This window comes from Furipterus horrens, unplaced genomic scaffold (assembly GCF_987537825.1).
Source record: "Furipterus horrens unplaced genomic scaffold, mFurHor1.1.pri manual_scaffold_1, whole genome shotgun sequence".
In the NCBI taxonomy this organism is placed as follows: Eukaryota; Metazoa; Chordata; class Mammalia; order Chiroptera; family Furipteridae; genus Furipterus; species Furipterus horrens.
The window spans coordinates 7,362,022-7,378,825 of record NW_028327171.1 but is presented as its reverse complement, the minus strand read 5'-3'; the positions used below and the strand labels follow the sequence as shown (position 1 = coordinate 7,378,825).

The 16,804-nt window shown below is 51.8% G+C and overlaps 1 protein-coding gene and 1 long non-coding RNA gene across 2 annotated transcripts in view; one reads left to right on the top strand and one right to left on the bottom strand.

Moving 5' to 3' along the window:
* BACE2 (beta-secretase 2) overlaps positions 1–16,074 on the bottom strand; it is a 69,423-nt gene extending 53,349 nt beyond the window's left edge. The window contains exon 1 of the mRNA XM_090271826.1: positions 15,394–16,074. Coding sequence (XP_090127952.1) covers positions 15,394–15,690 — 297 coding nt within the window. The 5' untranslated portion in view covers positions 15,691–16,074. The remainder of the gene's footprint in view (positions 1–15,393) is intronic.
* Positions 7,588–9,666, top strand: LOC150020569 (uncharacterized). The gene is made up of 3 exons (XR_016510014.1): positions 7,588–7,783; positions 8,952–9,070; positions 9,433–9,666. It is a non-coding gene; the product is annotated as an uncharacterized LOC150020569 (long non-coding RNA).
* Positions 16,075–16,804: the final 730 nt, after the last annotated feature.

The window sequence follows — 16,804 nt, the reverse complement described above, 5'->3', positions numbered from 1 at the left end:
GGATCCCATCGGGCGGGAGGCGGGCGTCAGTGGGGGGTATGAGTTTGCTGGGGCTGCCATGACAAACAAGCACAGACGGGAGTGGCTTCAGCAACGGAAGTTCCTCTCCGCCAGTTCTGCCGGCTGAAGTCCGAGATGCCAGCAGGGCTGATTCCTCCTGGGGCCACCCTCCTGGGCTCGAAGACACCTGCCCTCTTGCCGCCTCTCCACGTGGTCGTCGCTCTGTGAACACGCACACCTGGCGTCTCTCTCTCTCTCTCTCTCTGTCAGGGTCATCGCCTCCTCTTGTAAGATCATCAGTCAGGTAGGATTAGGGGCCACCCTGACAGCCTCATTATAACTGAATGACCCTATAAAAGCCTTCCCTTCATATGCAGGCACATTAAGGTTCTGGGGGGTGAGGAACTCAACATATGATTTAAGGGGGACGCAACTCAGCCCATAGCAGGAGGTGGGCCAGCACACGCAGGGATAAGGCCCTGAGACCCTGCACATCACACGGTTTCAGTCCAGCTCCATGGGCCTGCAGATGCTCAGGAGAGGTTAGTGAACACAGATTTGACAATGACCTTGGCTCCTTCTGCAGCTCGGTATATTCACTACAAACCAACTAAGGTATAATGTGGCCTGAGTTAAAAATTTTGGACAGACTCATAAAGTAAACCAAGTTTTGCTCTCACTGTCATTGTCACCAGCTGTGCTGAGAGTGTCCAGTAGGAGAGGGATTCTGCCGCAGGGTTCACGGGAGGAGGTGTCATGGATGGAGGGCGATCCGGGGGTGTGTGGGCAGGGCTAGGATGGGCGCAGCCAAGGCCCTCAGAGCCCCCACAGCAGCCATCAGGGCTCTCCCACCCCGGCTTGCAGGGACAGGTCGGGGGGCATAGCTGGGAAGGGACCTGCCGTCGGAAGCTGCAGCTGTGGAGGGAAACGCAGCCACATTCAAACCAGAAGGGTATGTACATGGGTTTCTCTCTTGTCCTAATGGGCCTGATCCATAGCGAGGAGAAAAGGGAGCTAGCTGAGCAGTTCAGTTCCTGGGAGTTGGCCACCCTGACACGGGACAGAAGGGCCCCTACCCGTCCCCTGGGTGTGCCATTTTCATCCAACACCCAGATCTGCTGTCTCCTGCTAGGCCCAGGGCAGGGTCCTGCCGCCACCCACAGAGGGGTCCCTAGAATCTGCTTCTCACTGATGTCCTTCTCCCTGTTCTGGCTCCCAGTGGAAGAAGGTGGGGACGAGGGCAGACGCGGCAGCAGGAAGGCGGGAGGGGGAGCTGAGCAAGCTCAGGCAGCCAACCCAGCTCCCACGTACACAGGCAGGGGAAAAAATGAGCAGAGGCCAAGCTGCCCCTGGACTTCCGAGTCGGTTTCCATAAAAAAGTGGGCGGGGCTAAAACTCAAGGGGTTGAAACTCACACCTGCTAAGGGGAGAAGGTAAGATCGGCTGCACGCAGGCAGTGCACGGGGTCGCTGGTGGGGTTGACCTCTATGGGTTAGCTCAAGCTTTCCATTATTCTCGTCTATTCTGGACCCGCTCTGGGAGAGGAGCTTATTAAAGAAGGTGGCCAGGGTATTCTCCAGAAGGCCACGTGTCAGGGACAGAATGGCGCACGGACAAATGAATGACTACTTGCTGAGCATCTGTGCTTATCCAAGAGCTGGCTTGAGTACCAACACACGTTGGCTCTGTTCAGCAGTGGACAGCTCCTCTTGAACCAAACCGGGCCCGCCCTTCCTTACAGAAGCTACTGAATCCTCACAGACTCATGACTCTGAGAACTTTTGGACAAACTATGCCACCAAGAAAAATTATTTCTCAGTACTCAGTCCTCTGTGTGTTGACAGCTATACCTGATGGGCTAGCAGGCAGCTGGCAGAGTGGTTCAGAGCACCCAGTCGGGGGACAGCCCGCCGTTTTCAAACCCTGGCTCTGCCCTTGTGAGCTGTGTGGCCTCAGCAATGTAACCGCCTGTGCCTCAGTTTACTCACCTGTAAAATGGGGACAGTGAATGGTAAACCCTTGTCTTCCCAAAAGGCCATCAGTAGCTCTAGCAAATTAACCGGAAGGGACTACTTAGTTCTAGAGTTAAAAAAAAAAATTTCATTTTGAAAGACTGGAAATGTTTGGGAGATTTTTACACCTGTCATAAATTCTGTTTCCAGGTTAAAGGTTCAAAGGGTTTTTGCAGGCAGCAAACTTCTATCATTGTTGGTAATAGAAAATCAAATAATAATGAAAACATTTAAACATATCTCCTGAAGACTCTCTCCATAGGTGGATCTTCTTTTGAAAAGCAGTTTTCAACTCAAGTGTTAAAATATCACCGCAGAGGGACACATTTTTATTTTTATTTTTTCCCCCAATACCTCCTCAGTAGCGTACCTCAGCCAGCCACCAGTGCTCAGCACACAAGTCAGCCTCTCTGGGACTGCGGCATTCTGGGCAATGAAGCCTGCAGCTCATCCTGAGGGGTCTCACTTTCTGAAGAAAACCAGACCAATAAAGTGCTGAAGTCTGCAGACCGACGCAGCAGGCCGCACACAAAGGGACGTGTGAGGGGGCAGAGGTCGTGTTTGCTGAGCTGCACAATCGGCCCGTCTTTGGAGACCTTTGTCCTGGACAGTCTCTCAAGCAAAGCGCCTGCGTGAATGTGTCCACTTTCTTAGACGAACAGGCTCACATTCATCCACTCTCTTCTCCACCTCGCTCCTCTCGCCCGAAGCTCTCTAGGACAGTCCTCATTCATTCCAGTCGCGCCGTGTTCCCTGGCGTATGTCCGTCCCTCCACCAGTCAGCCCCTTTCTGATGAGTGTTCAGGTTGTTACAATCACTGGCTATTATAGTACAAGTGATGGTACAATGAATAGACTTGAGAATTGCCTTTCATATCTTTCCCCCAATGTAACTTTCCTGCAAGCTCCCAGAAGTGCAGTTCTGAGTCAAAGGGGAAATGCATATGGAAATTGGCTAGACATCTCCAGACTTCCCTCTGCCGGGTTTGCATGATGAGATAGCATTTTTAATAGCACTTCCCCCCGTCACACAGCCACCTCCAAACAAGCTCTGTAAATTGTTCCTCTCCGACCTTGAAGGAAATCTTCGGCAATGCTTATATTTTTCTAATAGCTTTGTGGCAATACCTTTATTTTTAGGTATTTTAAGTCCAGTCCTGTCTAACATCAATGCTGCTCTCTGGCATCCAACATCATGGGTTTGTCTTGGATTCAGAGACCCACTGAAGGGAAGGGGAGGCGTGGTGGGACTTATTTCTATGTCCCCACTTTGCTCATGACAATGTCTCTGTTTTCTCCAGGATGAAAGGCGGAGTAAAGGGAGGAACAGTCTTACTGGACTTCATGGTTGGTATATTCTCGGTGTGGCTGATGTCTACATGCTCAGCCTTCCTCTTGTGGGGTCCTCAGTGGGCCCCTTGGAGCCACCATCTCCCCCTCCCCTATACCCATCAGGTAAGTCCCCCCCCGCCCCCGCCAACCTGCAGCTTCCTGATGTGGACAAAACCATTGCTGGCCAGTTGGTCACTTATGCTCCCTCCTTAGTCCTAGCACCTGACAGGTGCCCCCTGAGGACAGCAAATGTCCTCTGTACAGAGGGAGTGAGGAAGGAGGGCTTTGACAATTTGGTATCTGTCTCAACTATTCAATTCTGACCTTTAGTGGGGAAGCAGTCACAGACAACGTGAAGACAAATCAGTATGCCTGTATTTCAACAAAACTCTATTTACAAAATCAGGCAGACTCAGTTTGCCGATGCCCAGTCTAGCCCATACACCACCCCCCAGTGGTCTTCTCATTTGGGGCTCCTTTTGTGGTGACCGAAGTTTAGTGCGACAGGGTCTACATCTTGCCCACTGGAAATAAGTGTCTTGGCAATAACAGCAACAAAGACCATAATAAAAGACTTTTGGGCTTGTCTGCTTCTCCGGATATTTCCAGAAGAATGGCAAATTGCCTTCAACTTTTAAAAAAAATTATTAAGTTATCTTTTTCTTTTCCTCAAAAAGTTATGATGGTGCATTATTTGGAATATTTTTGGCTGGAAGTAAACAGGAAACTACAGATTTAGAGTGGATCAGGCAAGCAGAGACTTGTTTTTCTCTAAATCAATAAGTCTCTAGGGATGGTTGGGATTAGGTCAGCATCTCTGGGAAACTCACTATCAGGTCACTGCTGTCTTCCTTGGCCTTCCAGTCAAGGTCAGAGGGTGGCTGTCCCTGTTGAAGGCCTTGCATTTTTATCAAAGGCAGGAAGGAGGAGAAATGATCATTTCAGCCATACCTGACACCTTTATCCGGAAAACGTAAGCCTTCCCTGAAATCCCCCAGGAGACTCCGATTCAGGTGCATGTCCCCGGCTGTGTCCTGAGTCACAAAGGAGGCTGCCGTGACAGCTTCAGGCCAGAGAGAACTCTTGAGTGTTGGGAAGGTGTGTTGGTTTAATCACCCAACTGAAAATATCTGCCACAGGTCAGGTAACGGAATCGTTATCACAGCCATGTATCAACAACTAGACTCGGATATAAATAATGAAAGTAAACTCTCTACCCTGCCTACAGGGCATAGCCCTGAACTTCCAATTGGCCGTGTCATGCTTCTTTTTTAAATACAGACAGTCAGTCACCACTAGGCATCTGAGGAAAGCCTCCAGCACACGACAGGGACCCTGACAAACACCCCCAGGAAAGGAACTCAGAGACAACAGAGAAAAGGCAGGAAGCAGAACACAAACGTTAAAAAAAAAAAAAACAACAACACAAAAAAAACACCATAATTTCCTCAGAGCGACAGACATGACTTTGAAACAAGAGGCCACAACAATGACCCCTGACACATTCTGGAGAAAACAACTAGCTGTTGAACATTAAAGTTGAGCTCGAAGAAATGAATAGAGGGAGTTCAATGAAAAGGCAAAGGCATGTAAAACAGGAGAAACCAAACTTATGTGGCCCAACACATGGATAAGAGGAGGACAAAAAAGAAAGAATAAACATTTTACCAGAAATTTTCTCAGAACCAAGTCTCATGCTTCTAACCCGAAAAGACTCTGCATGTGCCCGCCATTAAAAAAAAAAAAAAAAAGCCATCCTAAGACAATGTCATGAAATTTCAGAACCCCAGGGCTAATAATAACATATCTACAATATTTCCTATACTTCGATAGCTCATCTACAGTTACCATACAAAGAACCAGACATCGAAGTTTCTTATCAACAGCCTCCGTGCGGGAGACACGGTCAATCAAGTAGAAGAAAATGTAAAAAACAGCTTCAGGTCTCTGGGGTGAGGGTGGGGGGGATGCTGAGATGCCATCTGGCCAGCGGGTCCCTCACAGGGTGTTTTCACATGCATCGTAAGGCCTTTGTTCTAATAAAATCTAACCCCAAGGCACGACTGTAAAGTCAATCGAAGAAGAGCTGCTACCCAAGCTGGGCCAAAGGGGGGTGCTCTCCACGGGACGTGCGAGCTCATGCTGGGGCATCCTCCCAGGGGGAGCCTTTGCCTGTCTGGCTTCAACCTGAACACGGTGCCCCCAACCTCTCAAGGCTGGGCCCTCTCTTCTTCTGCCACGGCCCGCACTGTACCTCCCCAGAAAGGTCTTTTGGGGCAGCTCTTTCTAAAAAAGTCTTTTTTCCTTCCTCTCTTAAATCCATCCCCAGGTTGCCCGGGCTTCATAGCACTTACCGACAATTCTGTTGGCCTTCTTACACTCTGCCTTCCCAACAAGGACACAGGTTCCATAAAAGCAAGGAACATCTTTGTCTACTTGACTGTTGCCTTCCAGGGCTTAGAACAGAGGCGGGTATACAGCTGGTTCTTAATAAACATGCTGAAGTAAGGAAAGCATGCTTCATTCTTTGAGTCTAGTTCAAAATCCTTCCTTTTCTTTAATCCCCAGCCATTCCAATTACAAGTCACTTTAAATTCTCCGATACCTTGCTGTATCTGGCAAGAGGAACTTGACGTTGGGACAAGACGGGACCGGGAAGATGGGGGCGGGGTCAGCAGGTGTCAACAGGCATCCGCATGCTGCCACTCCCCTCTCGTGCCCGAAGCAGCTGCTTCTAATAGACACTTGCCCGTCCAGCTCTGGGCAGCTGCTTCCAGGCCAGCGGAGCTGGTGTGTTGAGTTACACAGATTTCTCACCCTTGGCACTGTTGACATTGGGGGGCGGGTAGATGTGTGTGTGACAGGGGAGGCCGTACTGGGCACTGCTGTGCAGCATCCCTGGCTTTCATCCACTAGATACTAGTGGCAGCACCCGAGTTTTAACCACCAAAGTTGTCTCCAGAGAGCGTCCGGTCACCCGGAGGGCACCATTTCCTGGGTTAAGAACCCATGAGTTAGACCACTTGCTACGCCTCGGGTCAAGCTCTAGTCCCAGCCTCTCTGGAAAGGGCTAGGAACCCCAGAATCCAGCACTACCACATTTCCTGCTTGCTTTAGCAAAAATAACCCCTGTCCCACTGAAGGGAGGAGGCTTCCAAAGAAATGTGTTAATGGACCTGTCTGTAACCACTTTTAATCTGTCCAGCAAGTGCATTTTTTACAGCCTCGGAGGGCTCTGTAAGGCACCAATCCACAAACAGCTACACATTGGCAACAAGGTAACCTGCCTAGCAACCAGGTAACCAGCAACAAGGTGTCCGGCAACAAGGTGGGGGGCGGGGTGAGGCATAGCAGAGGAAGCCCCAGAAACTTCTGAGATCAGTGCAAGAGAGCACACATAAACTAATACGTAAAATCCTGTGGCGTAGCAAAAAATGTATTTTTTTGTTGATCTGACAAAAAAAAAAATGTAGGTATAACTTTGATTCGTTCACACTGGAGCTCTGTTGCCCGTTGTCATTTTTTATTTGACGATCTAAGGGAAAAGAGGTCAGTGCCCCTGACTGAATAATAGTCAGGTACTGTGTGTTTTAGAAGTTCTTGCGGCATGCCAGTTGAAAATCACTGCAGTAGAGATGGGATGTCTGCTGCATCTGATACCTTAAGAAGTGGCGCTTGTATTTGCATGCCTTTTTATTTTTTTCATTTTGTTTTCCTAGGAGTTCATTTTACTGATTGACAAAATATTGCTCTGTGAGGCTACAAACTCATAGAGACTGAGCAGCCAGGCCTCAAAGCCCGCTCCCGGAAGAAAACCGGCCCCAGGCTCCCCCCTGCCAACACAAGGAAGCTTTGGGAACACAATCTATACGAGGTAAGAGATTTTCCAAAGGGGCAGAGGATACATTTAACCGAACAACTACGTTTAGGAGGATGAAAAACATACGCGTTTTGCACAGAAAACCAGAAGCAGAGGGGAACCTGGCTGGCCTCTGCCGTAGCCCCCAAATAGCATCTAAGGGCTGGGGCTGGGCTGGCTGCTTGGAGGAGTGGGGGCGTGGCGGTGCGGCAGGCACAATAAAATGCAGACCCCCAGGCCCCAGGTGCAGCAGGTCTCACCCGGGAAGTCTGGGTGGGGCCCCAGGAATCTGTTTTTCAAACCAACTCCGTAAGGCATTCCTAGCCTTTGCCACAGTGGTCCGCTGGCTGTGCGAAGCAAGAACTCCGGTTGTGGCCTGAGACCCAGCACCCTGCATTGCCCCGCAGCACTGGCCCAGGTTCTGCACTTGAACAGATCCCTGGGGGCTCACCTGCATACCACTGAGGAAAACGAGAGCTGCTGAAACCTCGCGCAAATCAAATGGATTATAATGGCGGAGCACTAGAGCTTGTAGAAAGAAGGAATCTCAGGATCCCTGGTCAACTTGCCTGACTTACAGGTGAGGAAACGGAGGCTCCAAGAGGCTGAACTTCTGCTCCGCACCCAGCGTTTGGCAAGCAGCAGACCTGGGATCAGCACCCAACACGCCTAATCCCCAAATAAGTGCACAAGCCCCACACTTCTGCCTGCTCCCAGCAGCTTGTCCGGTCGGAAAAAGCCAAGGAGTCTCCCCGGGAAGCAGCCGATGGGGTGGAAAGGGCTCTGGGTGCCCCGAGGAGGCTTCCGGGATCCTCGCCCACCTTCACCAAGAAGCAGCTTCTGCGGTGGCCACACGTGCTCACCTTGCCACAGCGTCAGGCCAGAGGAGGCCGCCCTCCCTGCTGCCAGGAAAAGGGCTTGACTCAATACTTTCCATCTCTTCTCCCCGGGCATCGCCTGCTGAGGGCTGCCCTGTGGGCTGCGTTCTTCGGGTTCTGGCGGGGGGGCTGAATGGCTGGTGCACTGAAGGGGTTCTCTGCCTGCTGCCAAGAAGGCCATTTATCCCGCTGCATTTGGGAGGGGCTGGAGACGTGCTGGGGAGCACAAGGCCAGCCTTGGGGGACCAGGTATAAGTCTCCCCTCTGCCATTTCCAGTCCAGTGCGAAAGGGGAGGAGGGGTTTCCTACTGCCCTTTCTGGCTCCCTGGAATGACGGAGCTGGCCCCAGGCACCGCCACCTTCTTCCCTTTTCAGACAGTCCCCTTCCTCTTCCTCAAGTGGCAGGGCTGGGATGGTGTATTTCCAGGTACAGGTATATCATGTGTCGCATAATAAGAATCTGAAAACATCCGCCCCAGGGTCTGTGTTGGATAGTAAGCATGAACTCAAAACCAAACCTACGAGGTCTGTTTTCTGAATGTGGTCATTTCAGCACTGGGAGAGTAGTTTTTCCTCTCTGAGAATTCCAAGAGCTAGAAAGCAACCCTTTTTACTGAGTAGCAATGGCAAAAAAAAAATAAATAAAATAAAATAAAATCATGTGTCCATCCGGGCCAGGAGAGGATGAAGGGGAGCCAAGTGACAAGCAGTCCAACTGTGCGTCACATACAACCCCTCCGCAGCCTGGGAAGCCAGCCCAGACCACAGACACGCACCCTCGCTCACACGCCACCCGTACACACATGTGCACAAAGGCACAGAAGCCGCGGCCGGCCACCGCCTGCCTCACAGGTGCATTCTGTTTTCCAGGTGGTATCTGTTGTCTCCAACATACAATGAGCCCTACTGTCAACATCAAGTCCAGGCTGGACAAGCAGAACAGAGTGAGAGTGAGGAGGAATCTGTGACAGATGGCACTGGAGCCAAGAGTAAGCAGAAGGCCCATTGTCAGCGGTAAACGGAGCTCTTAGGTGGAAGGGACAGGTGCCCCGCTGCCTGTCACACAGGACCCAGCCCCCACCCCTGCTGCACTCTGCGTGGGGCTGGGGCAAAAGTCAGCAGTCACCAACGTCACCCCCAGCGGACGCTGAATCCAGGGACTAACAGCTTGACCTGCTCAGCTCAGTGTCTGAGATGGAAAATAAGCCCCCTGGCATACTGCCAGACACCACAGGGAAGGAAAAACGCCGCGTCTAAGTTCTTCTCCTGGGGTCCGACACAGCTCGTCACTGCCAGGGAGGAGAGTCACTAATGCAATAGCTAACCCTGACCTTTCCTTTTTCGTTTTTAGTTAGAAGAGGTCAGCAATCATCCCAGGAGGAAACAGGAAACCCAGAGAACGTTAAGCCCACTTTCCTATGACAAAGGAAATCAGACAGAAGTCAAGACCGCGCTGCGTAAAGTGAGAAGATGAACTTAGGGAAAAAAGTGTGAATTTCATACCAAATGTATCCGATTTGAACGGGTGACAGATGCCTTACAAAGTCTTTCAAATGTGAAATACAAGCTTTCAAGCCTTCCTTCATCTGTGTTGTTCACAACATGAGAATGTATTCGTCGTAGGCATGTAAATGCCAGGGGTGTGAGCTTGCACAGATAGAATGGGCCTTTCCCACATTATGCAATAATTTCAGCAATTCAAGAATTAGTGCAATATGATAAGAGACTCTTTCAACGTGTAAGCAGCCCTGACCGGTGTAGCTCAGTGGGTTGGGCATCATCCTACCAAGAGAAAGGTCACCGGTTCCATCCCCGGTCAGGGCACATGCCTGGGTTGTGGGTTTGGTCCCTGGTCAGGCAGTGTAGAGAGGCAACCAGTCGATGTTCCTCTCTCACATCGATGTTTCTCAGCCTCTCTTTCTCCTTCCCTTTCCCACTCTTTAAAAAAAAATAAAATCTTTAACAACCATAAATAAATAAATAAATAAATAAATAAATAAATAAATAAATAGTTGTAGTGAGGAAACCAATACTGAAATACAGAAAAAAATCTGAAATCTCCCCTTGTCCTGCAGCTCACTTGTCCCCTAGGGCAAGACCTTGTCACAGGCTCCTTGTGCACACAGTGCCAAAACCACCATTTGCTACTGCTTTCAAAGAAACTGTCATATGAATTCCAAATCAGAGTTATTGCAATTAGAAGATGGAATAGAACGAAAGAAAAAAATCCATAGAACAATAAACTTAGAACACATTTGTGCATTAAATGATGTCTCCCCCACCCCCCAAAAAAATAAAACAATGCCCAAGTCCTAAGTCCTGGTACGTGTCTTTATGGATGTCATCAAGCTAAGATGAGGTCCCACTGGTTTAGAGTGGGCCCCCGTGCAGTGACTGAGACACACAGTGGGGAGGCTGTCATGTGAAGCTGGAGTGAGGCCATGAAGAGCCAAGGAAAGCCAGGCACTGCAGGCAGCGCTGAAACTGGGAGAGGCAGAGCCCCGTCCACACCCTGATTTTGAACTTCCGGTCTCCAGAACTGTGAGACAATACATTTCTGTTGTTTTAAGTCACCCAGTCTGTGGGCAAGTGTTACAGCAGCTGCAGGAAAAGAAAAACCCCAAGATCACTAACTGATGATGCCAGGAGAACACAGGGAGGTTGGTCACCTGCCCACGGTCACGTGTGCAATGCTACCTGTAAGAACGGAGTCGCTCAGAAGGCCACTAAGACTTGACGAGCAGGAAAAAGGAAGTTTATTGGGGGAATCAGCAGGCGGGGAGGGAGCCCTGCCGCGAGTGGCTCCAACTCTGAACTCCTAGGGAAGAGGGGGTTGCTTTATAGGGGGGAAAAAAAAGGAACTATTGGTTATCTCGCAGCTGCAAGTACAACGGGCCGATCAAGGTCAAGTGAGGTTCAGTTTGAGGCACCCTGCTATCGCGGGAAACTCCCGGCCCCAAACATCGTTATCTCCGAGGCACCTGCCGGCAGGCGGGGGAAGGGCACGAGAACCCAGGCTGTCCCTACCAGCATCCAGGCCCCTGCAATCAGCCCAGGCTGCTCCCCACGTCATTGGCAGCCAATGGAGGTGGTTATGTCAAAAAGCCCACATGCGTGGCAAGAGAGGCGGCACGATGCTCGGACTGTGGAACCGGGCAGACCTGATTGCTCTCCCAGCTCCACCACTCACCAGCGTGGCCTTGGACAAGCTACGTGGCCCTCTCTGAGTCATAGTTTCCCTGGCTGAGAATGAAGTCAAACAGTCGTACATGCTGCAAGGACTATTGCCAGGATGAGACAAGGGGATCTGTGAAGAACACGTAGCATGGTGCCCACCATGTACTATGCCCGAAATAAAGGTCGGTTAGCCATGTTACGGCTGTTCGTTGGTTTTCAGACTCTGTCCCTCCGAGTGGGTTTGAGCAGATGTCTTGGGTTGGCTTTGTGCTGTCCTTCTAGTAGTGTCTTTGATGTGGAATTCTTTCACTCCAGCTCAGAAGCTGCCACCTTGCACTCACACAGGCTGGTAAGGATGTAGTGTTGACTTTCTGGTTCTTTTAACCCCAGTAATCTTTTCTTTTTTTCCCTTAATTGTTTACCTTCTTGGTTTGTCCCATCAAATCTCTCTGGCCGGCCCCTGCCTTCCTTTTTGCAGCCTCGCTGGCAGTGAGCTTAATGTAATTTGGGGACACTGGATGGCTTACTCTGAAATAAGACTCCTAAATTGCATCGGCTTGGTTCATATTTTCAGTCCAAATTCTTCCCCAAAATTGTGTACTAAGTAATAATCAAGCCAATGCACCATGATTAAAATGGAAGTCCCAAAATAATTTCATTTTTTTAATATTCAAATATTTAAGCATGAAAACCATTTTGCTGTCTGTTTTATCCACATTAGTGCAGATGACAGAGAATCTTTCAACAGAGACCCCAAAAGCCTTTCTGAAGCCATTACAAGGTTTGCAGCTGGAGACCTTTAGCATCTTCAGTTGGATTTATTGTGTTAGCATGAAAGTCCTTCTTTGTTTTTTTTTTTTTATCATGGAAATTGCTGTAATTATAATCACTTTATAACACCATTATTATTATTAATAAGACCAAATTGCACGGTTCAAGCAGATGCTGGTTCTCTCCTGTTAGAAGTCACATAATGGTATCAAACACCCAGCACTCATTGCCATGCCAACGGGGCCCTGCTCTCTCCCAGGCTTCTGGGCAGATGCCTGTGATGCCTTGAAGAGCATCAGGCAGAACAAGGGCCCCTCAGTTCTTGATTAAAGCCTTCAGGGAACCAGCACATGTCCAACAGTTGGCTTTTCCATGGCAGGGGAGGGTCTGCGGGGCTCTAGTTCCTGTCGCATCTTCTCTCTCTCCCTCTCCCATGCATATCTGCATCCAACTATTCTTTATGTCCAGAAGGAAGGCAGAAGGAACAGCAGGGGTGGGAGAGTCCAGTTTTCATCATATGTTACGTCCCTAATATTTTCGGATATAAGGTTCAGGGTTCTCTGGCTAGAAAGGGTAGTTAGAAGCCAAAATGCAAAGAAAAGCCAGGAGGCAGGAGGGCAAGGGAACAGGTGGTTCAGAATGTGGATTCTGGAATCCAGCTCTGGGGTTCAGTTTCTGGTTCTTCTGCTTTCTTGTCCCTTTGCCCTGGGCAAGTCATCCTGCCTCTCCAAGCTCCCATCTTCCCATCCTCTAAGTGGGCATGAGAAACAGGAGGGGCCTATAAGAATCTCCAGGGACAGCGCACATACACCACACAGCTCAGTGCTTGACTGCTACTTAATTCTCAAAAAACTCTCGTTTCTTCACTGCCTGAGTTTACAATTCCATTTTTCTCTCTACCTAAGCAAGTTTTATTTTAGGCCTCAGGGAATCTGCAGAGAATAAATGCATGGCCCTTGGCCACAGGAGAGCAGGAGTTCAGAAGTCACCGCATGGCTGGCTGCCCGTCTAACCTGCTGGACAGACGTTTTATGGGACACAGGGAACAAATGAACCCTAATGGACTTGTCACCATCACCTGAGAGTTTACGGTAGGCATCTGGGAAGATCATACACACAGATTTTGCTATAAAGCAGCTTATTACTAAATCAGGCCAAGAAGGAAGCATAGAATATTTCATTTCCTGTCAAATGTAAAAATTAAATCTGCATTGTTAAAAACAGCCTTCCCTGGAAACATGCTAATGTTTAACTGAGAAATAACCTTGGATGAACTACTTCCTTGGCCAAGGAGAAGATATAAGCATAAAGTACTCAATCCATTCCTGTAAGGTCAACTTTCTCATTTTAAAGTAAAGGTCATTGGATTAATTAATAAAGGAAGCTATTACTGATGAAATTTTTTGTTTTTGAGAGCCTGAGAGTAATATTTTTTTAGTTCCTCTTGAGGCTTTTTTTTTTTTTTTTCCTTTCCCTTCTCCTCTGTAGGGAGAGAGGCATCAGGACCCATTTATTGCAGCCCCAACTCTGCTTGACTTTACTAGAGAGAATTCCCTCCCCCTCAAAAACCAACAAGAAATTTTCATGAAGTCACACCTTTCCCAAATGGAATGTCATTTAGGGCCTGTTCCAAAAGGTTACCCTTAGGCCACCAGAGAGGTCCACCCTCAATATCTTGTGGAAGGGAAAAATGTACAAGGTTCACCCTCACTGGTGTGGCTCGGTGGGATGGGCTTCTCCCACATACCAAAAGGTCACTGGTTCAGTTCCCAGTCAGGGCCCATGCCTGCGTGGTGAGCCAGGTCCCCAGGCTGGGCCGTGCCAGAGGCAACCCTCGGTGGGATCAATGTCTCTCTCTCTCTTTCTCCCTCCCTTTCCCTCTCTCGAAAAATAAATAAATAAAATCTTAAAAACAAAACACTGCTTTTAAAAAGAAAATGTCCAAGGTTCTCACTACCAGCACATGTTTTCACGTGGTGTCTCTGAGCAGCATCAACATCTTGTGGTCAAGTTAAGCGTCCTCAGCTGACTTGCTCCGGCGCCCTGGGCCACCCTCCCTCCCTCCAGACACTGCCCACCCAGACATTCCAGACACAACACTGATGAAAGGCAACTCGAATCAAAGTTTTGAGCAAATGCATTTTTGAAGGTTTAAAAAAAAAAAAAAAACCCTAATTAAGCAAGTATAGAAGTTATTCAGTGGAGTTTCTTTTTTTAAAGGAATTAGCATGGCATGCCTTCCCTCTTAAGAAAGTCTTGAATAATTTAATTAGAATTACACCAAAGTCATGAGTCTGTTCTATTTATGGGGGAATCATGGCTGCATTAAAACACAAATGACAATGTTAGAAGTAAAAATAAAGTCGCTTCAGACAGCGTCTTCTACTGACAAGAACAACCTGACTTCAAATCACACTTCAATTACGAAGGAGGAGAACGGCCAAATCGATTCTTGGGATTTTGTTTCTCTTGAGATTACCGAGCCCGGGGACATTTATTTCTTGCTACGAAAAGTGCTAATAAATGAAAATCATCCTCAGAGTGAGAAAAAGAAAGCTGTTTGATTTTATTTTGTCCCTGGGCGACCACTTGGTCCCCGCAGCCTGGCTCAGCCGTTCTGTTTCCCCGGCGCTTTGCTGCATTTAACACTTTTCACACACGGGTGCAGACACTTCCTTCCGCGCGGAGGGGCTGAGCGGCCGGACCAGCCAGGAGGCAGCAGACCAGCCGCCTCCGGCAGAGGAATCCGGGGGAGGGCGGCTCGCTCCGCAGGCAGCCCGCCCCTCGGACCCCGCAGCTTTCAGCGGAGCTCACGCAGAAATCCCTTCCCTGGGGTGCTGTGCGCGCTGGAGGACGGGTCACCCACTCCTTAGCAATGATGGAGAGCGGGGGGTGCGGGGCGCGGCGCGGGAGAGGCGGTGTGTAAACAGTAACACAAAGTGACTCCCCCAGAATAACAGCAACGCGCCCAAGGCCCACAGCGCCGTCTCCAAACTGGAAGGAGGTGTTGCCCGCCAGAAGGAAATCCCCTGGGATGGAAGTTACAGGTCTCTCCTAGTTGCCCGGCCACAGGAGTGGGGAGCGAACAAGTTTTGAAACACGTGCACTCACCCCTGGGCTGCACCCCCCCACGGGGCTGCCACCGCTCCCAGTCCCGAGTGCGCCTGCCCCGCTCCAGCCCAGCGGGACCCCCCGCGCGCCCCCGCCCCCGCCATCCCCACTCTGCTCTGGGGCCACCCTAAGCTGCGCGGAGGCTCGGCTGGGCGCTCGCACGAGCCCCACAGAAGCCCGCAGCTGCAGCCGAGGGACAGCAGGAGCTGCAGGGCGCCGGTCCGTACCGGCAAGCGAGCGCCCACCAACCTACCTTCTGCGGGGGGGTCCCGATCAGCACCTCCAGGTAGTAGCCACGGCCGGAGTCCCCCTGCAGGTTGTCAACCATGGCCAAGAAGTTGGCCGCACCCCCGGAGGGCTCCAGGGCGAATGCCAGGCCATCGGAGCGCGGCTGGGCTGGGGGCCCGAGCCCGGGAGTGGGCGCAGCCCCGTAGCTAGAGGCCGTGGCCACCTGGAGGGGCAGCGTGAACGGCGCCTGGGCCAGCGCCGGGGCGGCGAGCAGGAGGCACTGGGCCAACAGCGGCAGCAGCGCCCGGGCCAGCGCGCCCATGCCAGCAGCGGGGCCCGGGGAACGCGCCGGGCCGGCTCCGTGCTGTCCCGTCCGGCGACTCAGCGACTGGGCGTAGCGCGGGGCTGCGGGAAAGGGCTGGGCGCTCACCGGGCCCGCGGGCGGCGGCGGTGACGGGCGGGAGGAGGGCCAAGGGAGGAGGCTCCACGAAGAGGAGGAGGCGCTGGAGCAGCCTCAGCCCGCGCCGCCAAGTTGATCAAGTTGGTCGCCGCTGCCCCCTCTGGCGGGCGGCGGCTGCCCCGCAAGGGCCGGGCCCCTCCCGCGCGGCCAAGGTCAAAGCGCGGCTCGCGGCTTGGGGGTGCGCAGGGCCCGCACTGGCCAGCCCTGCCCACCCTTGCTGGGCTCGGGCCGCGCCTCCTCCCCGGGAAACTCGTGTCTCGAACTTCCTCGGAACGCGCCCCGGCAGCCGCGGCCAACGGATGTGACGAGACTCATCTGATACCAGGGGGGAAAGTTTCGGGAACCCTTAAAGGGGAAGCGAGGGCCTGGACTGAACCCCCGGCCCCGCGCGCCAGGGCCCCCGCCACTGTCGCCTGGCCCCGCGGGGGCGGGGGCTGCTGGGGCTCACTCGGGGGTCAGAGAGGAGAGCAGGGAATCGTAAACGGGCCTCGAGCATCGCAGAGCCGCGCGTCTGCACCTCCCCCCGCCAAGCGCATTCCTGCCGCCCTTAAGCCCACCGGAGCCTGGCCGCTTCCTGGGGGCACTTCCCGCGCGCCGATCCCCACCCCCGGCCCCCATTCCTGCCCCTTCCCCCTTCTTCATCCCACCTCGGCCTCTGAGTGGAGGCTGGGAGGGTCAAGGTCTGGAGAAGGCAGGCGAGGACGCGAGAGCTTTGGAGACTTCTCCGTGGAAATCCCGGGGACGAAGGGAGATGGGGGGGGGGGGGGGGGGGACTCGGTCTCTCTTGCTGCTGCCGAAGCCTGGGTTCTCCCTCGGCGCCTACCGTCTCCCACTGGGGGAGGGGCTGGTGTCCACCGCGGGCTTCCACCCGGGGTGTCTCGGCCCCACGCTCATCAGTAATGCAGATACGATGCTGCTGGGAGCCGCGCGCTCACCGCCCCCAGGACGCCCTCAGTCCAGCCAGAAACTTGCAGTG